The 21959-nt window shown below is 38.9% G+C and overlaps 2 protein-coding genes across 3 annotated transcripts; both read right to left on the bottom strand.

Annotated features, from left to right (window-relative positions):
* Window positions 1–361: 361 nt before the first annotated feature.
* lims1 (LIM and senescent cell antigen-like domains 1) lies at window positions 362–7879 on the bottom strand. Of its 2 annotated transcripts, XM_065952844.1 has the most exons (11): window positions 7679–7879; window positions 6593–6749; window positions 6411–6477; window positions 4883–5003; window positions 4522–4671; window positions 4248–4398; window positions 3368–3460; window positions 3162–3210; window positions 2955–3030; window positions 2548–2723; window positions 362–1341 (listed from the first exon to the last, which is right to left on the bottom strand). In XM_065952844.1, exons 1-10 carry the CDS (start codon window positions 7705–7707, stop codon window positions 2585–2587), a joined length of 1032 nt encoding a protein of 343 aa, XP_065808916.1. In that variant the 5' UTR covers window positions 7708–7879; the 3' UTR covers window positions 362–1341; window positions 2548–2584. The 2 variants fall into 2 exon arrangements, with proteins under 2 accessions (XP_065808916.1, XP_020483067.2); XM_020627411.3 differs by lacking the exon at window positions 2548–2723 and having other exon boundaries at window positions 7679–7858.
* A 3031-nt stretch (window positions 7880–10910) lies between these two features.
* Window positions 10911–18217, bottom strand: LOC109985522 (F-box/LRR-repeat protein 3). Its single transcript, XM_020635887.3, has 6 exons — window positions 17896–18217; window positions 16514–16721; window positions 15762–15926; window positions 15525–15647; window positions 14827–14998; window positions 10911–14589 (listed from the first exon to the last, which is right to left on the bottom strand). Exons 2-6 carry the CDS (start codon window positions 16718–16720, stop codon window positions 13949–13951), a joined length of 1308 nt encoding a protein of 435 aa, XP_020491543.1. The 5' UTR covers window position 16721; window positions 17896–18217; the 3' UTR covers window positions 10911–13948.
* Window positions 18218–21959: the final 3742 nt, after the last annotated feature.

Consider the following 21959-nt stretch of genomic DNA (forward strand, 5'->3'; position numbering starts at 1 on the left):
ACATATTAGTGAAAGTGTACAGTAAATATGTGTCTCAGCACCTGTTAGTAACTGGAAAATAATCTTTTTGCAGCATTTCTTATCATTGAAACATGATTTGTCCAAACCAAATATTCATGTTTTATCACACTGGGAGCCAGGGACCATCAGTGCAGATGAACAGCTAGGGAGTAATTCTTCATGAACTATTTACCTGAACATTAGAACCTCTGTAGCTCAACACATGAACAGAGACCTACACAGTATACATCATTATCTAAGATCAAATATATGTTGGAAACAGATTAGTATTAACATATCCAGTGGATTATCTAACACTTGGTCGTTGATTGAGGCTTCCAGTAATAACCCATATTACAAATTCAAATTCAAAATTCTTTATTTGTCCCCGGGGTGGGGGGGTGGGGGGGGCAATTCAAAGGCACACAGAGCAGTAAATTAACAACAGTGCAGGTATACTAAACATTTAAACTAAATAATAAAAGTGTCACGGGACAGATTACCTTTTCCAGAAAATGTTTATTTCTTAAATCAGAAATGAAGAATCACAGAATCCTAAAGAATAAAGTGTCTGCTTTGTTACTGTTCACACATACTGGAAGAATACAATCTGAAATGGCAACAAGGCTAGTAAAAGTTAGCTTTTAGTATATACTTTCTCTAGATAAGATATATAAACTAAGGCTAAACTGTTGGATGTCTGTATGCCAGTTAGATTTGAACCATTATTTGTTCTTTAAGACACATAGTATATATATATATATATATATATATATATATATATATATTCAAGGCACAAGGGTTATTCAATATAATGCCAAACAACAGTCTATTCAAGTTCAAGAAAATCTTATTTTAATCTACGATATATATATATATAGAAGTTAGCTACTTTACTTTAGTAGGCTTCTGGGTAAAATCAAAATATAACGGCACAACAAATGTCTTGTTTAAAATAACTAGAAGTGGACAATTTAGGAATAAGTAAAAAAATTAAACCAAACTGTGTATAAAAACAAACAACAGAAAGCATCTAATAAGCAACTTTTAGACAACAGCACAGTGATTGACATGTATACGTTTGAAATGGATCACAGATTGAAATGACAAACACTCATATCATGTTTGATTGTGGGTCTTTATGTTGTGAAGCAGAAGCACTCGTTGATATTTTAGCATCGCAGGCATTAGTAGGAACACTTCCACATTGTTTGGTTGGAAGCAGCTCACTTGCGTCCTAATGACTCAGCCAGCTTCTTCAGCCTTTTCTTCAGCTCCAGGGGGAACTTCTCATAACACTTTTTACAAACGGGCTTCATGTCAAACTCAACAAATTTGTTCCTGAAAAAAAGAAAGAAAAAAGAAGACCATGTCAGTGCCAAAAATTCAACATTTTCATTTTACATTTCCCTCCAGCATGAATCATTGATATCCGAGAAATATCTTGACATCAGGTTAACTTTATCTGAAGACACAACCTCTTGTTTTAAATTCTATTAGGCAGCAATGTCAATCTTCAAGTGTGGAATTACTATGATAACCAATGAGTTTTGACCTTTAGTGCAATGAGCAACAGCAGTAACTTTACTCATCCTAACAAAACCTCTAATCAGCTCACAGAAAATTAATCTGTAATTGTTTTGTTAATCACTTAACCATTTAACTTAAAAAGCACATTTAGAAACATCTTAACTGATTGAACAGAACATGCAGCATTAGGAATATAAAACAAATACAATCAATGCTTTGTGCCACTAAGAAGATGCAACTGGGAAACTGAAGGATAAACGTGGCTCTACACGCTCGGGACAGGTTACTTGTTGCTGTGGTTTGTGGCTCATGAAGTTAAATAGTTTGATCATCCTTTACTGGTGTTAGGAAATGAACAAATTACATGTTTAAGCTTTCAAATCTGCCATGGCATTATTGAGATTATGCAGCTTCAAGTATTTTACTGAACACTAGTTTACTTATCTCAATCATGCAATATGAATGTTGAGCTAGATGAACGCATTGTGCATTAAACTCGTTTCTTATCTGTTCAGTGTCACTTCATTTCTGCATGTGGTTGTGTTAACTGTATGCACAAGATGGTTTGTTTTTTTTTGGTCTTATACTGGTAATGTTGTTGAATTGATGCAATTTGTTTCTACTCGTTTGATCAAGTAGTGTCTCTGTAGATTTTAGTTTTCGTTTTTTTGTCGTATAATTTCAGAGTAAATCGTTGATTGACTAAAGATGAAAATCATTGCAGAAGCCCTGAACTCTGAAAATTACTAAATGGGTGTCTGATTAAAAAAAAAATGAAACAATCAATAAACAAAATAATCATTAGTTGCAGCCTCACACCTAATAAATCAATGAAGAAAAGCTCATGCTTTATATATACGTATATATATATATATATATATATATATATATATATATACACACACACACACAATATAATACATGCACACTTTTGTGTTTGTGTAAAACCAAAAAAGCATGCCATAGGAGTAAACAAGGAACAGCACAGAAAAAGAGGAAAGCAGAGGAAGAACACACCAAGAGATGGAGTGCTGAGTTGTTAAGAATAATAACTCTACAGACTCGAAGCAGGTTTTTTCTTGTGGCCTTTGGCATTGCGCTCACGTCGGGCCAGACGCCGTTTTAGCTCCTCAGGCATGCGCTCATAGCAGTGCTTGCACACTGGACTCAGGTCAATTTCAACAAACTTATGTCTGCGTTACCATGGAAGCAGCAAGTGAAGCGTGTTAAGAGGAGAAATTGGAGGGAAAGGAAAAAAGAGGGACGAGTTGTAGCCAGAGAGTGAAATACACAAAGACAGGTTTAAACATTAAAGTAGTGGTTAAAGTCATGTTTACATTGTTACAGATCGAGGCAACAAACAATTGGCTGTTAGTATTGTACACAAAAAGTTAAAGAAGCAATTAATGAGCCACATCACTTACTTGAGAGTGAGTTTGGTGTTGCAGGTGGAGCAGGAGAAACAACTGACACACCAGGCCTTGTTGAGAGCAGACACCACTGATGGAACCACAAAGAAAAAAATTAAATGATTAAAATCCAGCTCCTAGAAATCTTCAAGCAAAATTTAATGTAAATGTCTACAAAAAAAAGTCAAAATAAGAGCGTTATCATACTGTAGTTGTACTCACCATCACCTTCAATCACACGGTTGCAGTGGTAGCACACGTCTCCAAAGAGCTGGACAGCGGAACAAGAAGATTTATGTTTATGTACAGCAAACATACTTTTCCTTACGCAGAGCAATGAGGGATTTATTGCATTGTGTTATTTGAGACATGACGCTTTGTCGTGTCCCCCAAAAAACCTTGACATGATTTGGCTCCTTGTTCCTTACCTGGTTGTAATGAGTCTCACAGTAAGCCAGCCCCTTCCTCTCGTAATGCCGATGACCGAGGAACGGCTTCTCACACTTGGCACACACAAAATGCTGTAAACAAAAACAAATGTTGCTGAGGGAAAGAGGGAAAACCCTTAATGAAGGCACGTGAAAGAGGAGCAGATGTCAACACACATGGAGAGGGAGCTCATTTCTTTTTAGTAGTCTGAATAATGAATATTTCACGAGCATTACATGAATATATTTATGTTATAGACTTAAACTGTAAAAATAACAATTTCCATAGTAAGCTTTCATTTTTGTTTTGTTGTTTCCCTATCAATATCTCTGTAATATTAATAATAAAAGTACTTAATTTAATGTCTTTTATTTGAATGGTACAAAATTTGGTAGCCTCCAGATGGACGAACATACAGCTTGATGAGGAAGAAGTCATTTTCTAAAGACGTCCTCCTGCCTCAAATCAGCTCATTACTAGTTCATTGGTTCTGATGAGGCTTTTTCATGAATTCTATTTTCCTGTGCTTGTGAATTTGGCGCAATGGCGACAAACATTACGCTTAACATCATCGATAAAAAGGTAATCTGTGAAACATTTAGCCACTTTCGTTTATGCATGTGTTTTTTTTTTGAATGCATACTCTCTAAAGCTGAAACCTCTCTCTGGGAATCTGGACAACACATCCACTCATTGGAAAGATTATGTCCATCATGGCCACAGCAACAAAAAAAAGGTCATGATTACTAAGGTAAACTTTTAATGACCAAGTTTTCTTTAGAATTAAACTCCCTGTTTAAACTAGCTCTTCAAACAACAAACAGCGACAGGAACTTTTAATTGTTTCAAGTATTTATAGTCTCATTTTTGCTAACAAACCTCCACATGCCACTGCTTGCCCATAGCATTGACAACACGCCCCTCGATGGGTCTCCTACAGGCTCCACAGATTGGAACACCCATCTTGTCGTGGCAGGGCAAACAGAAGAGCTCTCCCTTCAGTTCCCTGGCTTCAACTGTCAGTTCCTTACTGCATAGAAACATAGTAACGCACATAAGAGAGAGAATACAGGTTTTGAGCATTTGAAACATAATCAGCCTGAGAGTGTGTCGTTTCTCTACTAAACTGACACGATAGGTGAAAAACACTGACCCACAGTTGCTGCAGTTGAAGTGGTCTGGGTGATAGGGGTCGTTCTTAAAGATCAGAGGCTGCTCCTCAATGATGGCATGGCACTTCTGGCAGATATACTTACCCAGGCCACGGGCTTTCTCGCGGTTATGGCAGGGGCGACACAGGTGCCTGAGGTAAGTGGAGGAAAGACAAGAAAAACAGGGGTGTCAAGGGAGACTGCCTCAAATAATGTTTTGACATACTCTGTCACAGCTGCTCAGAATTCCATTATTTATAAATACACAAGTGTACAAGTCACCAGGTTTGGCGTGTGTGTAACCACCTGCTTTACAGGCTGTCACGGTGTTATATTAAGACTGTAATAAGATGGGAAACTTACCTGCCAGCATTTTTGACAAACCCCACGTCCGCAAGCACAGCCTGGCAAATGTTGCAGCAGAAACAGTCCGGGTGCCAGCTATTGTTCATGGCCTTAATGACACGACCAATGATGAACTCCCCTGAAGGAAACCATGAGTGAGAGATCAGTTTAACTTTGACATTTCTAAATGAGGTTTGGACTATATGCTATGTTGTTGGTCGTAATCGTAGTGCCTTATGAGCAATCCTTTCTAGAGTCCTAGTGTTGCCACAATGCTCTTCAGTGCTTTCTGTAGTGTTCTCAGAGTGACACTTCAATGTTGAATGCATTTTAATAGCCAATTTGATTTCATTAAACCATGCTGGTGTCCCTCCCTTGAGGAGTGAATTACAAGGTTTAAAATGCATTCTATACACAATTAGGTATTTCTGAATGGAAGTATGAATAGATATGAAGATCAGAGGGGAAACTCTAGGGTCTTATCTTTTCAGAGAAATTAAATAGAGTTCAGGGATGCTTACACTCACATGTACCATTGCGCGCTACAAAAGAGAGGTACAGTGAAGGATGAATGTTTGGCCTGCAAAGCATGGAAGAGTGTGTGAGCGCTTTCAAATAATCACTGAGCAGGACAGGCTAGTGGTGGGCGATATGATGATCTTAAAACGTGAAGGATTTTAACTTGCTGACGATCTGCCAAAGCAGAGAGATCGTAGAACCGGGCTAATGTGTTTATTCTATCATGCTGCAGTTTATGCTGTTACACAGACGTGTCTCCCTCCCTCCTTTTTTGCTCCGCAGTGGAGAAAACGAAACTTTTACCTCGAAACCAAACGAAACTCCATCTCGGTTATATGCAAATGTTCTGATATTTTCTCAAACCGACACGCTGTGAGCAACAGTTAACTTATCTGCATAGTTTGCATAGTTAAATTTACATCTCAGATAGCGACACAAGAAACCGTTAAAGAGCCGGAGAGACGTAAACAGTCTGCAGAGAGACAGACAGAGCGGAGCTCAGACAGACAGTGATGAGAGATATAACCCCGGTGTTTAAAATGTTGCTGTCTGTCTTTTCTGCTCTCTCTCTTGGTTTTTAAAAGTTACTATCAAGCCTCTCCACCCGAAGCTCACCTGTTGTGATAACTGAATTTATAGGGATTAGGCTAAACGATGTTACAAAGCAGCAGGCAGGTGAGAGTGAGTAACCATGGTGACTGTCTGTCTGTCAATCAACAATGTCCCGCCCCCTCTGTGAATTAAACTTCTAATTCACAGTAAAACTTACTTTGATCATGTGTCACAGAATGAACACATTCTGTATTATGTTTTATTATATATAAACCAAACTAAAGTTAGTCCAATGATGTCATAAAAAAAAACAAAAAAAAAACAATGGCTGCAGAGCCTGTATGAAGCTCCAGCTGTAGGAACTCTGAAATGATTGTATCAATAATAAAGTGGTCACAACTCCCTCTTGGCCCACATAACCCCATAAATATAAGCCCTGGATAGCCCCTTCATTGAGAGGCCGTGTGACACTCACCACACTGGTGACAGCACGGAGCAAAAAGCATCTGGAAGTCATGTTCACAATATTTCCTTCCTTCAAACTGCAAAGAGGAGAAGATCAGAAACATTCTCTGTATGAAACATGAAGCGCACTAAGTATTGCTCATTATTGTGTTGATAAGAAAACAAGTTGTAAAGAACATTTGAGTACATTACCTCATAGAAGAGGCCCTCTGGAAACTGCTGGAAACACTGGGCGCACACAAAGCAGTGTTCGTGGTACAGCTCTCCATTACTATTGACAATCTTCTCAGTGGCGGCAAAGCCACTTTTACACCGCTCGCAGGCCGCATTGGCCAGGGCATTAGCAATGCTGTTCCACGAGACAAGAATATAAACGTTAGTGCGTTACTTGTTACAGAGTCCCACAAGAAATGTTGGGCTGACAAACAACTGGGGCGCGAGGCTGCACCAGTGTTTACCATTTGTCACATTGCTCCTACATTAACTGCTCTGCGTGTTTCAGCAGCTGTTACCATGGAGAATGGAAACAATATGTGAATCAGTTTGACAGGAACTCACTAACATACTAACTCACAGCACAGTCATCATCACCTAATTTGGTCAAGGAATAGAGGTACTGAAACCTAACAGAGGGGCACTGCATTTCCTCCACACACACACACACACACACACACTTTGTACTTCATATACACATTCTCACAACTTTGTTTTCTATTATTTAGATATAACTCGTTGAATAAACTCTTTAATGTCAAAGCCTGCGTGTTAATGCAAGTAGACCAGTGAAGTAAAAAGTAATTGCTGACTGAGTAAAATATGTTAATAATAGCCAAGCTGAAGTTATAATTAACATACAAAAAGTGAGTGCATGTCTTTTTTTTTTTTACAGTCATATTAGGAAACTATTCACACGATGCTGTAATCAGTACCTGAACGCCCCACAATGATAAATATAGACTGAGAATTAAAAAGGGAATTTGTCAAGTTAACTGGACTTAAAGCTACAATGCTAACTAGCTCTCAAGCCGTACAGTTACTTACAACAAATGTAGAAAAAAAACACACACACACACGCAAGGTAACGTCATGTTGCTGTTGTTAGCTGTAAGTAAAGTGAATACTGTCGCTTGGGGCCAGATTTGTAATTATAATAACATTTTGTGGGTATCCTACACACATGTCTTGTTATCTAGCTTAGCAGTTAGCTTTAGCTCGTTCCCTCCTGAGGTTGTTGATGTTTGCTACTGAAGTTACTCTCAAACTAAAGAAAACACTCACCTGCCCGTCATTCCTGCCACCCCAAGCATCACCTTGTACCACCACAGATTTAGAAATGTGGCAAACAGACGGACTTTCAGGGGGTGGGGTGGGGGAGGAAGCAGACTCGTCTCCTCCCTGCAGAGCTGAAACGTAGCTGAGGTGGCAGAGGGGGTTTTGACCACCCACTCAGGGTGTGTCCCATAGACTGTGTCCCATAGACTGTGTCCCACGGAAGTGTTTGTCTTCAGCCCCTCTCTCAGTCTGCTTCATCGAGTCGTCCAGGTATGGTCCTGATTTTGTTAAAAGCCTCACTGGGACCGTCCCATAAAATATGTGTGATATATGTGGTCGTCTCTTACCAATATATAGAGCATAAAGTCACTTTTATGAAAGCTATAGCCTATAAAGATTACCAAATCATTAGAATAGCCTATATGTGAGAACATCCAGAGGTTTTTTTTGCTTATACATGTGTATCATTGTAATGATAAAGATGTGGTACTGTGTATACTGTGGCTACTGAATTTTTATTTTGGGTCCAATTATGTACTCACTTTTTTTATGGGACTTTGTGTATACTATTGTACAACAACAATGCTGTCTGTTGTGTTTGTTGAATGTTAAATTAAAATAAAAAGTTGAATTTAAAAAAAAAGAATAGCCTATATGTGATAGTATATGTGGCATAGATTGTCCTGATTTAAGAAGACACACAGTCTGTTTATGGATCTAAAGCAGGACCTTTATGATGTTTTTCTATAGCCGAGAGGGGCGGCAGTAGCTCAGTCTGTAGGGACTTGGGATGGGTTGGGAACCAGAGGGTCACCAGCTCAAGTCCCGGTGCGGACCAAGCATGGAAGCTGGTCTGGTAGCTGGAGAGGTGCCAGATCACCTCCTGAGCACTGCCAAAGGTGCCCTTGAGCAAGGCACCAAACCCTCTCCCCACCACCCAGCTCAGGAGCGCCCGCTGTGGGCAGCTCCGTCACTCTGACATCTCTCCATTAGTGCATGTCCATAGGATCCTGTTTGTGTGCATGTGTGTATATACTTAAGCCTATGTGTGTGTTGCATGAATATAGAGTGTGAAAAACTGAAATTTCCCCTTAAAGTCAATAAAGTAAATCTTAATCTTAGCCTATATGTGCTTTTAAAACTGCATTGTGTCTCTTTAATTTAGATAAAGTAATGAAACGTAGGCTATATGATATATATGATATGGACATATGGGACTGAAATAAAATGTATACCGGTAAAAAATAAATACATTTTTGTCAGATACAGTATATGTAATTCATGTAAACATTAACTTCATAATACTCCCATGAATGTATTTTAATGCTAAACATAGGGGTGATGGATTAATGGGCAGCACCACAGTTTATGCACAATTCACGTACATCAGCTAAATTTGACTGAAAGGTCCAAACGTTAATTATAAAAATTGTATGTGAGGCAATATATCATATTATCATGTCAGGTGAATAGGATCTCTGAAGAGATTTTATTATAAAATTATAAAATAACAGCCACAAATTAAGTTTCTTGGCTACATAACGTCATTTGTGTGGGTTAAACTGGTTCTCAAATCACTCGTTTGCCTCTCTATCAGGAGTGCGCGCACACACACACACACACACACACACACACACACACACACACACACACACACACACACACACACACACACACACACACACACACACACACACACACACACACACACACACACTCTAGGGTATTGCTGTTGATTCAAGAGCCCTGTAGGCCCACACAGTAAAACTGACTGAATTCACCAAACTCTGTATTCTAAGGACAGTTTAGAAAAAGATATAGCAACATTTTTCAAACTAACAGGAGCAAAAAAGGACAGTTTGTGATTGTCAAATAAGAAATGTTTCTTCCCAGCCAAAGACCTCGGACGCCTAATCTAGAGAAGTACTGACCTCAAAGACTAAGGTCACATAGATGCTTCATTACTTTATCAAGAGTGAAAGGGTTCATGAATAAACAATACTTTATTAGTGCAATGAAAGTGATGCCTCTTTTTAACGTAGCACCTCAATCACTTTACTTCACCAACAAAGATACCAAATAAACGTATTTCTTCATTCAATTCATGTTCTTTTCATGATCTTAGCTTTTACAGCTGACTTTCAATTGACATTCAAATATGAAGTGATCATAATTAAAAATACGATTTCTTTTTTGTGTGTGAACGCTGTGTAAACAAAGCCGTAAAACCTGATGACAGCTGATGTCCTTTGTAAAACTTTTGTGTTTGAAATAATAAAGCACATGGATTTAAGTAGCACCACCTATCTGACTTCATCAGCTCTTTGTCAATACCTGAAGCTCTTCCAGCACATTTCCTATGTAAGAAATATCACTTATTGGCCTTTTAAATCCTTAAAGACTTAAAAAATTAATGAGCTGTGGGTGGAAGAGAAGACAGCGCTCAAGTTATATCTTTTATCTGATTTCACTTAATGGAGCTATTATTTGAATGTGTCCTCTCTTGCTTGTGTCTGTTTTTATGTCCTCAGTTTTGCACTCGTTTATATACCTTTTCTTCTAAGCACTTTGCTTCGAGGTAAGTGCAGTATAAATAACATTTACTTGCATTTTATTGCATCCATACCTTTTTCTCCTTAATGGCCCATTTCCAACACAGTTTAGAGCTTTAGAGTCTAAACCTTTTGACTGGCTAATTTCACATCTGTCCTGCGTTTTTACCAATTTACACCAGCTAAATGTGTCTATTGTTAACCATAAACAAATAGACAAAACATAGTTCTCATAGTGTTAGACAAATGATAAGAGGAGTGCACAAGGCAACAAAAGCATTCTTAAACAGGTCGAGAATAGAGAGAAACACAGACTTTCGTAATGTGGCTATGAACTTTACTCAAATATTACACATCTTTGGAAAAAGTACAAGCAGGTTACCGTCCAATAAATCTGATCGGTACAGAGCGGCCTTGTTGAGCTGAAATCAAAACACCATGCCACTGTACTCTTTATATAAGAACAGCAGGCCTTACTAAGCCTTTCTTTGAATGGTACAACACCCATCTATACGCACTGAATACAAATGCAATAAATATAAATCAGCAGGGGGCTTGGTTTTATAAATACAAAAAAAAGAAGCTCTGACAATGAAAGGATAAAGTCCAACACATACGATTAAGACATGATGATGGGTACAAATTAGAGGGAGACAACAGAAGCAATATTGTTGTGAATCAAAGCCTTCTTTTTTTTTTAAATCAACATTTGTAAAAAGAAAGAAAGGGATGTGTATACGAAGCCTGTAAAACCGTCATACATTTTTAACCAAATAATGATTTCCAGTCTCTTTCATTGCACAAGTCCAAGGACGTTATCTTCAGCACAGGCCAACACATCCTTGAGAAGTCCACCGTAGGACATTATTCCACTACGTTTCTTTTAAAACGACAGTCAGACATCAACTTTGATACCGACACATTTACATCAACATTCAGCTGCCCCACACTCTCCTGTCTACTGCTCCACAATAATCTCATTAACAGCATGTATTTACATTTTTTATTTTAGTCAATTACATTAACACCACAGTTTCTGGATGATGTGCACCTACTTTTTTTTTTTTTTAATACAATAGATAAATATGACCGAGGATAAACAATGAAAGCCCACCATGAACTACAGTTAAAAATAAAGATCCTTATTTAAGGCCATGTTAATTGTTTCTGTATGATAGGCTTAGAGAGTAATACTTCAAATATGCAGACGTGTAGTAACATTTAAATGTGTCTGGCTTTAATCATGTTGCCATGGAAACTTCAGTTAAAGTCACACAAAAACTGCTCTTTAAAGATAAAGAAGATGTCGCTGTAAGTGAAACTATGAGCCTCTCTTTTATGTTTTTAAAAGCATCAGTAAACATTACTCATTTTTGTCCACACTTGAACTTTAAATGAATTTTCTCATCATGGGGCCTCCTCCTCATATTTATTGATTTATTTTGCAGCTAAGGTACATTTACACAAAGTACATTATAAAAGCTAAACAACAATAAATATTTCTCTGGTAAACTATTGGCTTAGCGTGTCGAACGTTTGTGCTTACAAGCAGCTTGAGTTTGTCTAAAGTCACAAATGAAAAAGTCCACCGTCATATTCAAGGTGACTTATTAAACTGACAGATAAACTGAAAACGATCAACATCTACAAATACTATGCTATAAAGTGTGTTTCATCCTCATGTGACTTTGCAGTTCATTTTGTTAAACGTGGGTCCTTCATGAAAATAAGGGCGTCAGTCAATAAGAATATAGAAAGAGTATGGTCTAGACCTGCTCTGTGTGTAAAGTGTCACCAGATAACTCTTGTTATTTGATGCTCTACAGATAGAAAGTGATTGAAATATAGATATTAAGAATTACATTCCAAACATGGGTCAGACAATGCAGAAATATAGCTGCTGTACATGAAACACAAAAGCATGTTAAAACAACACCCTTTATGTAAATATACATTCATTCATATGTACAGTACACCAGACTAAGATGATTATAAGAGCAGCACCTTCACTATTAAAGCCTTTAGCTTTAATCCTGTTAAAGTGACAGGACAGAGGAAGAGGCAGTGCTGTTGTTGCTGTTTTTTCAGAATAAGATGCTGTGACTAGGACACATACTCTAAAGCTATCAAACCGAGACAAATATCCAGCCAACATCAAAACTATGACAGGAGACAAAAACTCATAACTTAGACATGAAACCCTCAATGAAGTTTTCTGATGAACTATCCAGTCTATGTGTAAATGTTTCTGATATAGTCAGACTGAGTCAGCACTCGACTTGTTAAGTAAAGTTATACTTTTATACCGTCTTCAAACTCTTAAGGTTTAACATTGCTGATGTTTATTCAGAGCAGGGGCTCCCAAGCTTTTTCAGCTTAAACCCAATGGAGAAATGTGAAAAGATCCAAACTTACAGAAATACATCATGTACTGGCATACCATCTTTAAATATGAACTAATGCTCTAGTCTGTTCCATTTAAATGTCTGGTTGATGAGAGAGAGGATGTTATCTTTAAAAAGTTACCACTCTCACTGGTCTTTACCACATAGTCACACTCACACACACAACATCTTTCTAACGCCCTCTTTCCCATCTCTCTCTTGCTATCTTCTCTCTAATTGTTAAGGTACTAACATGCTTTCAATCAATCAGCCGCATTCACATGAAATCATGCGGATATGAATGGCAAACTGAGTTCAAATATGCATTCGTGCGTCCATTAAAATGACTTAACGTTACTTGGGCTACTTACTTTCCTATATCAAAATACCGTTTCTTGAACCTCTTCTTTTCACAGGAACAATCATTTTGACTTTCCTCGCTGCTGCAGATGCTTCGTTTTGAGCTTCAGCTTTAATGACCGTACTGAGCACCTCACCTCATGAAACACACTGCAGGCCTCTCCCTCTGCACTTTAAAAGGCTTTGGTTTATAAACTCTTTCCTTATATTTTTACTTTGACATCATAGACACTGTACCATTCACTCACTCTCTGCATAGCGCGCAGTTAAGCCAGAGGGCCCGTGAGATCGTCACTGACCAGCAGTGTGAGTAGGAAAGAAGGAGGAGAGACAGCCCCCCCCCCCCACACAGCATGTGTAGCAAAAATGAACACCAATTCTATTTTAATAAGGATAATTAGTTTGTCAACTTTCAGGCATTTTACTTTGGGGCAACCCAGTAAAAACGGGCCTGACTCTAAGTTTAGGAAAGGCTGATTTAGAGGACTTGTACAAATGTCTCCTCATGATATGGCAAAATGTTTATGTATTCTCTTGTGTTTACTTATGTGTACATAAATGCCAATTCATTTTTTAAGGATTCCCTGACATGCCTGTTTTTTTCCTCTGGAAAAATGTCTACTCTGAATTCTGCACGAACACTAACCAATCTAAAAGATGTTGCACCTAAACAAAGACAAGAGTAAAAGGTGCTAATTGTGACAAGAGAGAAATACATTTAGATATAAATATCATATAAATATAAAATTATATACATGAAACGGTGTGAAGTAGTTGCAATCATTGCTACATGTTTCATTTCTTCAAATAAAAAAAGTAATTTTTTTGTGCATTCAGAAAGGGAGATTAGCGTAAAGACTGTGGCTGGGAAAGAACTAAAAAAAGAAGATGAGGCGCGTCTGCAATACATTTAGTTCTCAAAGTGGCACACATACACACACTCAAACTTTTGGACACAACTTCAAACTTCTCCCCGAGCTTTACCAGGTAGGCATCATGTCTGGGAACCAGACGCGACCTAAATGCTTTGATACCTCCCAGTGGATGTCATCCAGCCCATAGCGGTGATCTGGAACCAGCACCTCCTCCATGATGGATAGCTGTGTCAGTCTATCGCCGCACATCTTCACAAACTCCACGAAGGCGCTGCAGGACACCTCGCACTCTCCCAATCCGATGGAAGACAGCTGCGTGCAGCGTTGGGCGATGCGAATCAGCTCCTCATCCAGCGGCCGCAGCCCGTTGGCGCACACCACGAGCTCCACCAGACGCGGGCAGGTGAGCCCGACGCGGCCCAACACGTCTTTGCTGACGGAGCGTCCAAAGTACAGATGTGTGACAGGGATTTCATCAAGGAAGAAAGGGCCAAACTCGTCCTCGTACAGAAAGAAGTACATGACCAGACTGAATTTAGGAGAGTGTCGCACCATGGCGTCCCAGCTGCTCTTCTTGATGCTGTGGAACTGTTGGCCTGGATTCTCGCTAATCACGTCGATGCGAAGGTGCTCCAGGTGGACGTGCTTCTCGGAGGAGAGGGCGATGAGAAGCTCGTCACTGAGCAAATGGTAGTTAAGAGCTAGTTCTCTTAGTCCATGACACTGATCAGCCACACAAAGGATGCCTTGGAAAGAGAGGGAGAGAAGTTAAAGGAGACTTCAGATCCACACAGCCAAGCACAGAAAACCATCAGAAAGTGGTAGAAACTTTTCTTTTTCTCCCTGTGGCTTTAAGACTTTAATTGTAACATTAAGGAACACATGTAAAGTGAGTGCCACACTTCTTTTAAGAAAGAACAATTGTTCCAGGTATGAACCAACCCTTCCGACACCTTATTAACATTTCTAATAACTGTCAGTACCTGCAGGTGAAACGTGAGGACAGCTACTCATCTTCAGCAGCTTGAGGGTGTCACTGTTATTGGCCACCAGGACTTTGAGGGAGGGGTCGTCCACAGGGGTGTCATCAATCTTCAGGGAGGACAGGGATTTCGAGTTGACAAAAACCACCGTCAGGGCTGAGATGAAGTGAGACTGTTGAACAGAGCAAAGGAGAGGCGCATTTAATCCTCTGGTTTTGTTAGCGCACATGTTAAACTCGTGTCTCACTCGCCAGCTCATCAAGAAATTAAAAAGACTTCTAGTTTGCTGTCTGGTTCTACTTCAACATTTGCATTAGCACCCTCTGCTGGTAACAGAATGTATGTGCATCCCTGTGCATTATTTTTAAAGGTTTATTTTGGAGATAGGACATTGGATAGAGTCAGAAATCTGGGAGACAGAGAGTGGGGAATGACATGCGGGGAAAGAAGCCACAGGTGGGACTTGAACCCAGGCTGCTCCTCTGAAAGGACCACAGCCTCTGTACATGGGGAGCGCGCGCCAACCACTAAGCCACCGTCGCCCCATCCCTGTGCATTTTTAACTACATACAAACTACCTACAAATACAATCCTAAAAACTTCTTCAAATGACCAGGTGCCATTTGAAATAATGCAGTGAGTAAGCTTTGCCTGAATATAAAGATGACAGAAGGAAGAATAATCTTGCTGAGGCTTACTTTTGGCAGCTCCATGAAGCTGGGCCTGGCTGTTGAGATGAGCCCCAAAGTTTTTAAAGAACAATTGACGAGCTGAGAGAGGATGTCGCACGCCGCCTCTGCAGAATCTCTGCTGCTGTCCACCTGAGAAGCAGAAAGAGAGGGAAAAATGAACACCCAGCAGCACCTTCAGTTTGAACAGGACAGAAGAATTCACGTACGTAACGTAACCTCCCTAGCCACACGCTCAGTACGTACCTTGAAGCTGACGTACTGCAGGTGGTTGGCGTGCCTCTTGATGATCTGTTTGATGAGGTCTGGGTGCGTGGCCTTCAGGTAAGAGCTGGCTGGCTGGTTCAACTCAAACTCAAAACATCGCCACAGCTCTGGCATGTGAAAAGCTTGGTTCCAGCTTCGACACACCTGTGAGTGGAGGGCAGGGATTTCAAACAAACTCTCTTAGCTACAAACCATGTTTTTCTGGATTGAATTTTATTTTAACATCTCAATTTTGAAAACGGTTTATAGATGCAACCAAAATGACGTCATTGATGCAAACTTAATACTTTAAGGACAAACCAAAACTGGCATACAAAATGAATTTTCCTCTGAATCTATATATTTTATACAACAATTCTCTTTTTTTTCTGAAGAGGGATTGTTTGCAAAAAAATGCTTTTTGAACACCTAGTCAGAAAGTGACTCACTTGTGAGAACTAAAACCAAAGATTTACTCTGAGATGAGTACACTTAAAGCTGGCACACAAGACTTGCTGGTATAGAAAAACACCAGGTATGAGTGTTAGTTAATCTTTCCCATGTTGTCTGTTATTTACACTCACTTGAAGTTCAGGCCTGCCTCCTTATTTAATGGAGCCTTATAAGACTTTTACTGTTTAACTGCAGTCCCATGTCAAGACTAGGAGAACCTACCAAATGGTTATCTTAAGTGAATACTTATAAACCACACACTGACTGAGGAGGATTATGCAAAAATGATTCAAGGTTACCTGAGAAGCGTAAGCTCTATCCAGAAGAGGGAGGTACTGGAAGATGTGAAGCAGGATCTCCTGTGGCAGACACTCCCACTGGGCTCCCTCTCCTTCAAAATCTTTCTCCCTCCTCTGCTTGCGGGACCGTTTAAGAGTCTCCTGAGACCCTGCGCTGGTGCCACCTCCGTCCTCCTGCTGCTTATTGCCTTTCAGCGCACGTTTCATCCTGGGTAAACAACATCCAGATGGTTGGGCTGAGTTCATTTAATGGGAGAGGGAACTCTTCATTAGCAGTATTATTTATGTGCGGCTCTTTCGTCAACAGACCTGGCATGCTTAGCAAACTAAATGTTATTCCACTTGTCCTGTTAGTAAGTTTGCAGAGCATGTCTGATGGGTTGATGCATGCTGACACATGTTAAATACATATTTGTGTACTGCTACATGTTTGTAAAGCTATAACTATTTTCATAAGCAGGATCAATCGTCTAATTTCTTAGCTTATTAAATGTTTAAAATAATTAAACAATCTAACTTCACAATATGAAACAGATCACGGGGGGGGGGGGGGGGCACAGATGGCCTAGTGGTATGGGGACTACAGTCCTCCAAGCGGGCGGCCCAGATTCGACTCCCACATGTCATTCCCCACTCTCACTGTCCAATCGAATAACTGCAAAAGCCCCCAAAATATAAATATAAATAATAAACAGATCCTAAAATGTGTAATGCTCTCTTAAAGATATATTAAGTTATTTTTTTTATTCCAAACATTAACCAGTGAAAACGATCAGACTTTTTTTCAGTCACTCTATGCATCAGTTCATCAGAGATCTGCCATCAATTCTGTCTTTAATATGATAATGTTCAGTTTAATATGGACAAGACAACATTGTCTTGTGTTCAGGTGCTGCTAAAAGTGGGGAAATGATTACTTGAAGAATATTAACCAGCAAATGTGTAACTACTGTAATCCCTTTTAACAGGGTTATAAGAATTGTAAACAACACTGTTCATTCACCTGTAAAGTACTTTTACTGTACTGTGTAAGTGTGTACGTGTACGTGTGTGTGCATGTGTGTGTGTGTGTGTGTTTTACTGAGTCAGAATGAAAACATTGTTTGAGAAAGACACGCCTCCCCTTTGACTCACCTTCTGACCAGTCCACTGCTAATTCCACAAGCTAAAAGTTAACATTTGCCCATTGTAAACTACCTCTATGTGCAAATTTTTGTCACTTAAATCTTTTCCATGTTTACCGTCGACACCAAAACGTAACCACGTCAAGCAAACCAGGTGACGTGTTAGCATGGTCTCACACGCTGCTAACAACTGAGTAACAGCGCAAGGTAACTCACAGACCAAGTTGTTCGTCGCTCTCGACCTCGTCCTCCTCTTACCTGTCTTTCACCTTTTTCGCCTTCTGTCGGCTGTTTATCCACAAAAGGCGATCAATCAATCCACGTCAACCAGGACCCACACAAGAAAACTGCGTCCGAGCTGGTCGACCGATCAAACACATTGGACCATAGGACAGCACGGTGTGTCGCTTAAAGTCAGCAAACACCGACTTGCAGTCTTATAAAGCAAGTTTTTTTTTTTTTTGACGAGATTTGTTTTGTATTCCAAAACGCCTGACCTAGTTTCGGTTCCCAACTCAGCGTCAGTAGTTTTGCCTGTCAGCTAAAGATGGCGTTCGTGTTGCTGCGTCGAGCGAAACTGTGGGCGGCCTGCAGTTACAGAGGACTGTCAACAGGGGGCGCGTTTCCCCCCATAATCTTTAATAGAATATTAATTCAATTTTCCATGTTATTTTCATTTCATTTATTTATTTATTTGTTAGGGACAGTGCCTATTAATGAACAGCTGTAACAATTACAGCTGTAAAAATGCCAGAGTATAGCAGAAGTGCTAGTTTCCATCTGTTGTCCCTAGGCAGGTAAAAAGAAAGACAAATTACAAATAAAATACAAATACAATCGTCATCATTATCAATCATTAGAAAAGGAACAGCCGAGAAAATGTTTACACATATATTTCACACAATGCCAGAAATTATTTGTATTCATTTCTAAATATCGGATAGTCTCATTTTAACATTTAACTATGTTTATATGCACAACCTTAACATTGAAGCAGTCAGGGTTTTTTTTTTTGTCATTGAAAAGGAGTCTACCAATTTCTGTGTTAGAAAAGTGTTGTTATTTTTGCAGCATGATGCCTACAGAAATGTGTTGTGACTACAGAAGGCAACTGAGGTGTGTGTCAGAGCAGAGCTACAGCTTTTATTTTGTGTTTTTTGATGCCCCCGTGATTTAAAAAAAATTGTAGGCATGTAGGCTTACTTTTTTAAATAATATGTTTTCTCTTTTGTAGATCTCAGAAGACTGTTATGAAGTGTGCAAAGAATGAGGTTTCTTTCACACCAGGTAAACTGGGCGGTTACATTCGATGACAGAAAAACATTGGCACATCTCTTCAACGAGACACACATGTTAAATATGATTAAGAAAGCATAGAGGTACCCAACAATTTAACTTTATGAAGAGAGCTGTGTACAGCAGCTTTACATAACCACATTTAGCTGTTCTCTCATCCCTCCTGTAATAAACTTCACGAGTTATGTCTGTCAGGGAGAACATTTATGAGGTCCAAGCTGAATTTTATTGTTATTCTACATAAAAATGACATCTGGAATGCACTAAAAGATGAAGCAGTGTTCTGTGATGACAGACCTGTAAAGAACTTTTGGGCGTCATCAATATTCTTGACTTGAGTTTCTTTCAGGTTTGGAGAGCGGTGTCAGGATGAAAAGGTCAGACTCGTAACCTCAGCACTCAGGGGGAGACAGATATGAAAGCTGAGATTTATCTGACCACATGTTGTTTGTGAAATGGTTTTTTCTCTCTCTCCATTTTCAAACATAAAAAACAAGTTCAAGTGTTACGTGAAGTGAGATATCAAACATTGTGAAACAGACATTTTCTTTGACATCAATTCTTCGCTTTCATTGGCAATGTAGAAATTAATCTTAGGCTACGTCGATCGTCTTTTCTGGATGTTTCACACCAATGTTGAAAACTGTCACAATACATCTGATCCAGCATTAGGAACAATAATTTTGTAATTATCACCCCTAGGAAGAAAACTTAATCACACTGCTCTGACTGTCAAAGCCAGAGCAGTGTGATTGAGCAGAAGAAAAAAGAGCATTGCTTCTTAACATTTGACATCCTCTACATATTTAATTACAGTTTGTTTTTTTATGTCGTTTAAAAAGCCTCTAATGTTAATTTATTTTCATTATGTTCCACTTGTGGTTCAGTCCACCCTGTTTAAACAACTTGAACATTCATTGCCATCTAGTGGTCAAAAATGTTATTACATCTCCAACAACAAATATACAATTCAGATATTGCTAGCGTCATCAAAGCTGTGTAAAAAAAAGTTATTACCCACAGTTTTTTTTATAACTTAGACAAATTAAAAATGTTTATTCATGTGTTTGGAACACATTGCTGAAGAAAGAATTATCTTCACTGCTGCCCGGTAAAATATTCATGAATCTGGCAAACCACCCAATCAATAACTGTTTTATTGTGACACACAAACAAAGCCCAATGCCTCACTAAAATGTTCCTCAATTAAATGTGTCTAACAAATCTATTTACTTATGAATATGAAAAGGTCAAGTTAAAAATTAAACAGTGTGAAATAAATACCGTTCCACTTAAGACTTCCCTTAACCTATAATGTTACACTAATTTCTGTAGATAGCGAATGCTAAATAGTATGCAAAGAGGAACTTGAAATATAATAATGCATGACCTTTAACCCCTTTTAATAAACTATAAAAGCTTCAGTAGCCTAATACAAATATATGGTAATAAATAAGGGCAAAAAAGCTTAAACAGAAGGGGAAAAAAACAAGTACCAGTACATTTCATCAAATTCTCCTAAACTTAAGTCTACACTGCAAAATCATAAGAATTTTTGTTTTTACCCAATCCTGTCAAAATATGTATTTTTTTTAACCATTCCTTTTTGACATTTGATGCTTTATCTTTCACCACTTTTCATAGGTATTCTCCAAATAAATGAAACAATGTTCCTTTGATTTTAAACTGTGGTATATCAGTGGGTTTGTGACATTAACTAACATTAGAGCAGCACCTTTCCCAGCCCTTCCTGTACTTGGTGTTTGAACTCTGTGAATCCATAACCAGGTTGGTGGCATCATATGAAACCTCTCACACAGCACTGGAAGTCCCAGCTGCTTTGTATTGCTGTATACAAATGACGACAAGAAGACAGGTTTTTTTTTTTTTCTTCCAAATCTTTTTTTAATTCAGTGTTGTTTTCCTTTTTTAAAATTCAATGTGACCATAAAATAGTGTGACATTAGCTCAGGTATTTCCCCACGTCATCAAGGAAGAATGGATATAAAATAATACTAAGAGCATACAACCTCATCTTAGAACATTCTGTAAAATATTGGCATTTACTACATTTGATGACTATAAATATAAACACTCAACATCCAGTAGAAGCATTTATGAAGTGTTTCCTGACACCTGCAGAGAGAGAGCAACAGAGGTGCCACAAACGGACGGTACAGTCCCCTGGTGAAGGTTAAGGCCATTTTTCGGAAAGACTGTCATTGGCAACGCTTACAGTGGACAGCTGAGCCCTGAACCTAACGTGTATGAACCAGAAATAAAAACAAAACAGGAAAGCGGAGATAGAGGACAAAGCAGAAGGATGAAACCGAAGATTCAAAAAGTTTTCAGACACACACACACACACAAATCAGGTAAGTGGAGGGGGTTTTACATTCTTTAGCATGCAGGATGAATCACTAATATTAAAGATGAGAATTTTAAAAGTAGTATCTTTCAATTGTCCTTTGGCACAGTGAAAACAAACCTGCAAGGTATGCTTACCATTTACAAATGCCTTTTGTGCATTTCCATATTTTAATATGCTTTTTTTCTGCCATTCTCTGCCGTCATGATAAACGGTTAACTCCTCAAACTTGCTGTAAGATGAACTCCACTGATTTCACACATGAACGATTGTCTAGATCCCGTCTGAGCGAGTCCTTATTCATAATGTGGAAAAAGCTGGAAATGAACATTTAATTTAGAAAATCTGGGGAGGTGTTGTTAAAAAGAGACAGGCTTACAAGACCCCTGTAATCCATCTTTGCTTGAGGCTAGATGCCCAAGGCTACATTAGCACCTACTAGCATAGCCCGCTAGAATATCCAATCAGTCAGTGGCTGAGTTGCACTGTTGGTAGCATAGATAGGATATTTGACCAGCAAGGGAAATAAATGTGTGGGGTAATAGAGCGGTATCTGACATTCTGCAGCACTGATATTTTTGACACTTGGTAAAAAAAAAAAAAATTCACTTTCCAGTTCAACAATTTTCGAGTAGCAAGATACTAAATATGAAAACTA

This window comes from Labrus bergylta, chromosome 3, assembly GCF_963930695.1.
Source record: "Labrus bergylta chromosome 3, fLabBer1.1, whole genome shotgun sequence".
In the NCBI taxonomy this organism is placed as follows: domain Eukaryota; kingdom Metazoa; phylum Chordata; class Actinopteri; order Labriformes; family Labridae; genus Labrus; species Labrus bergylta.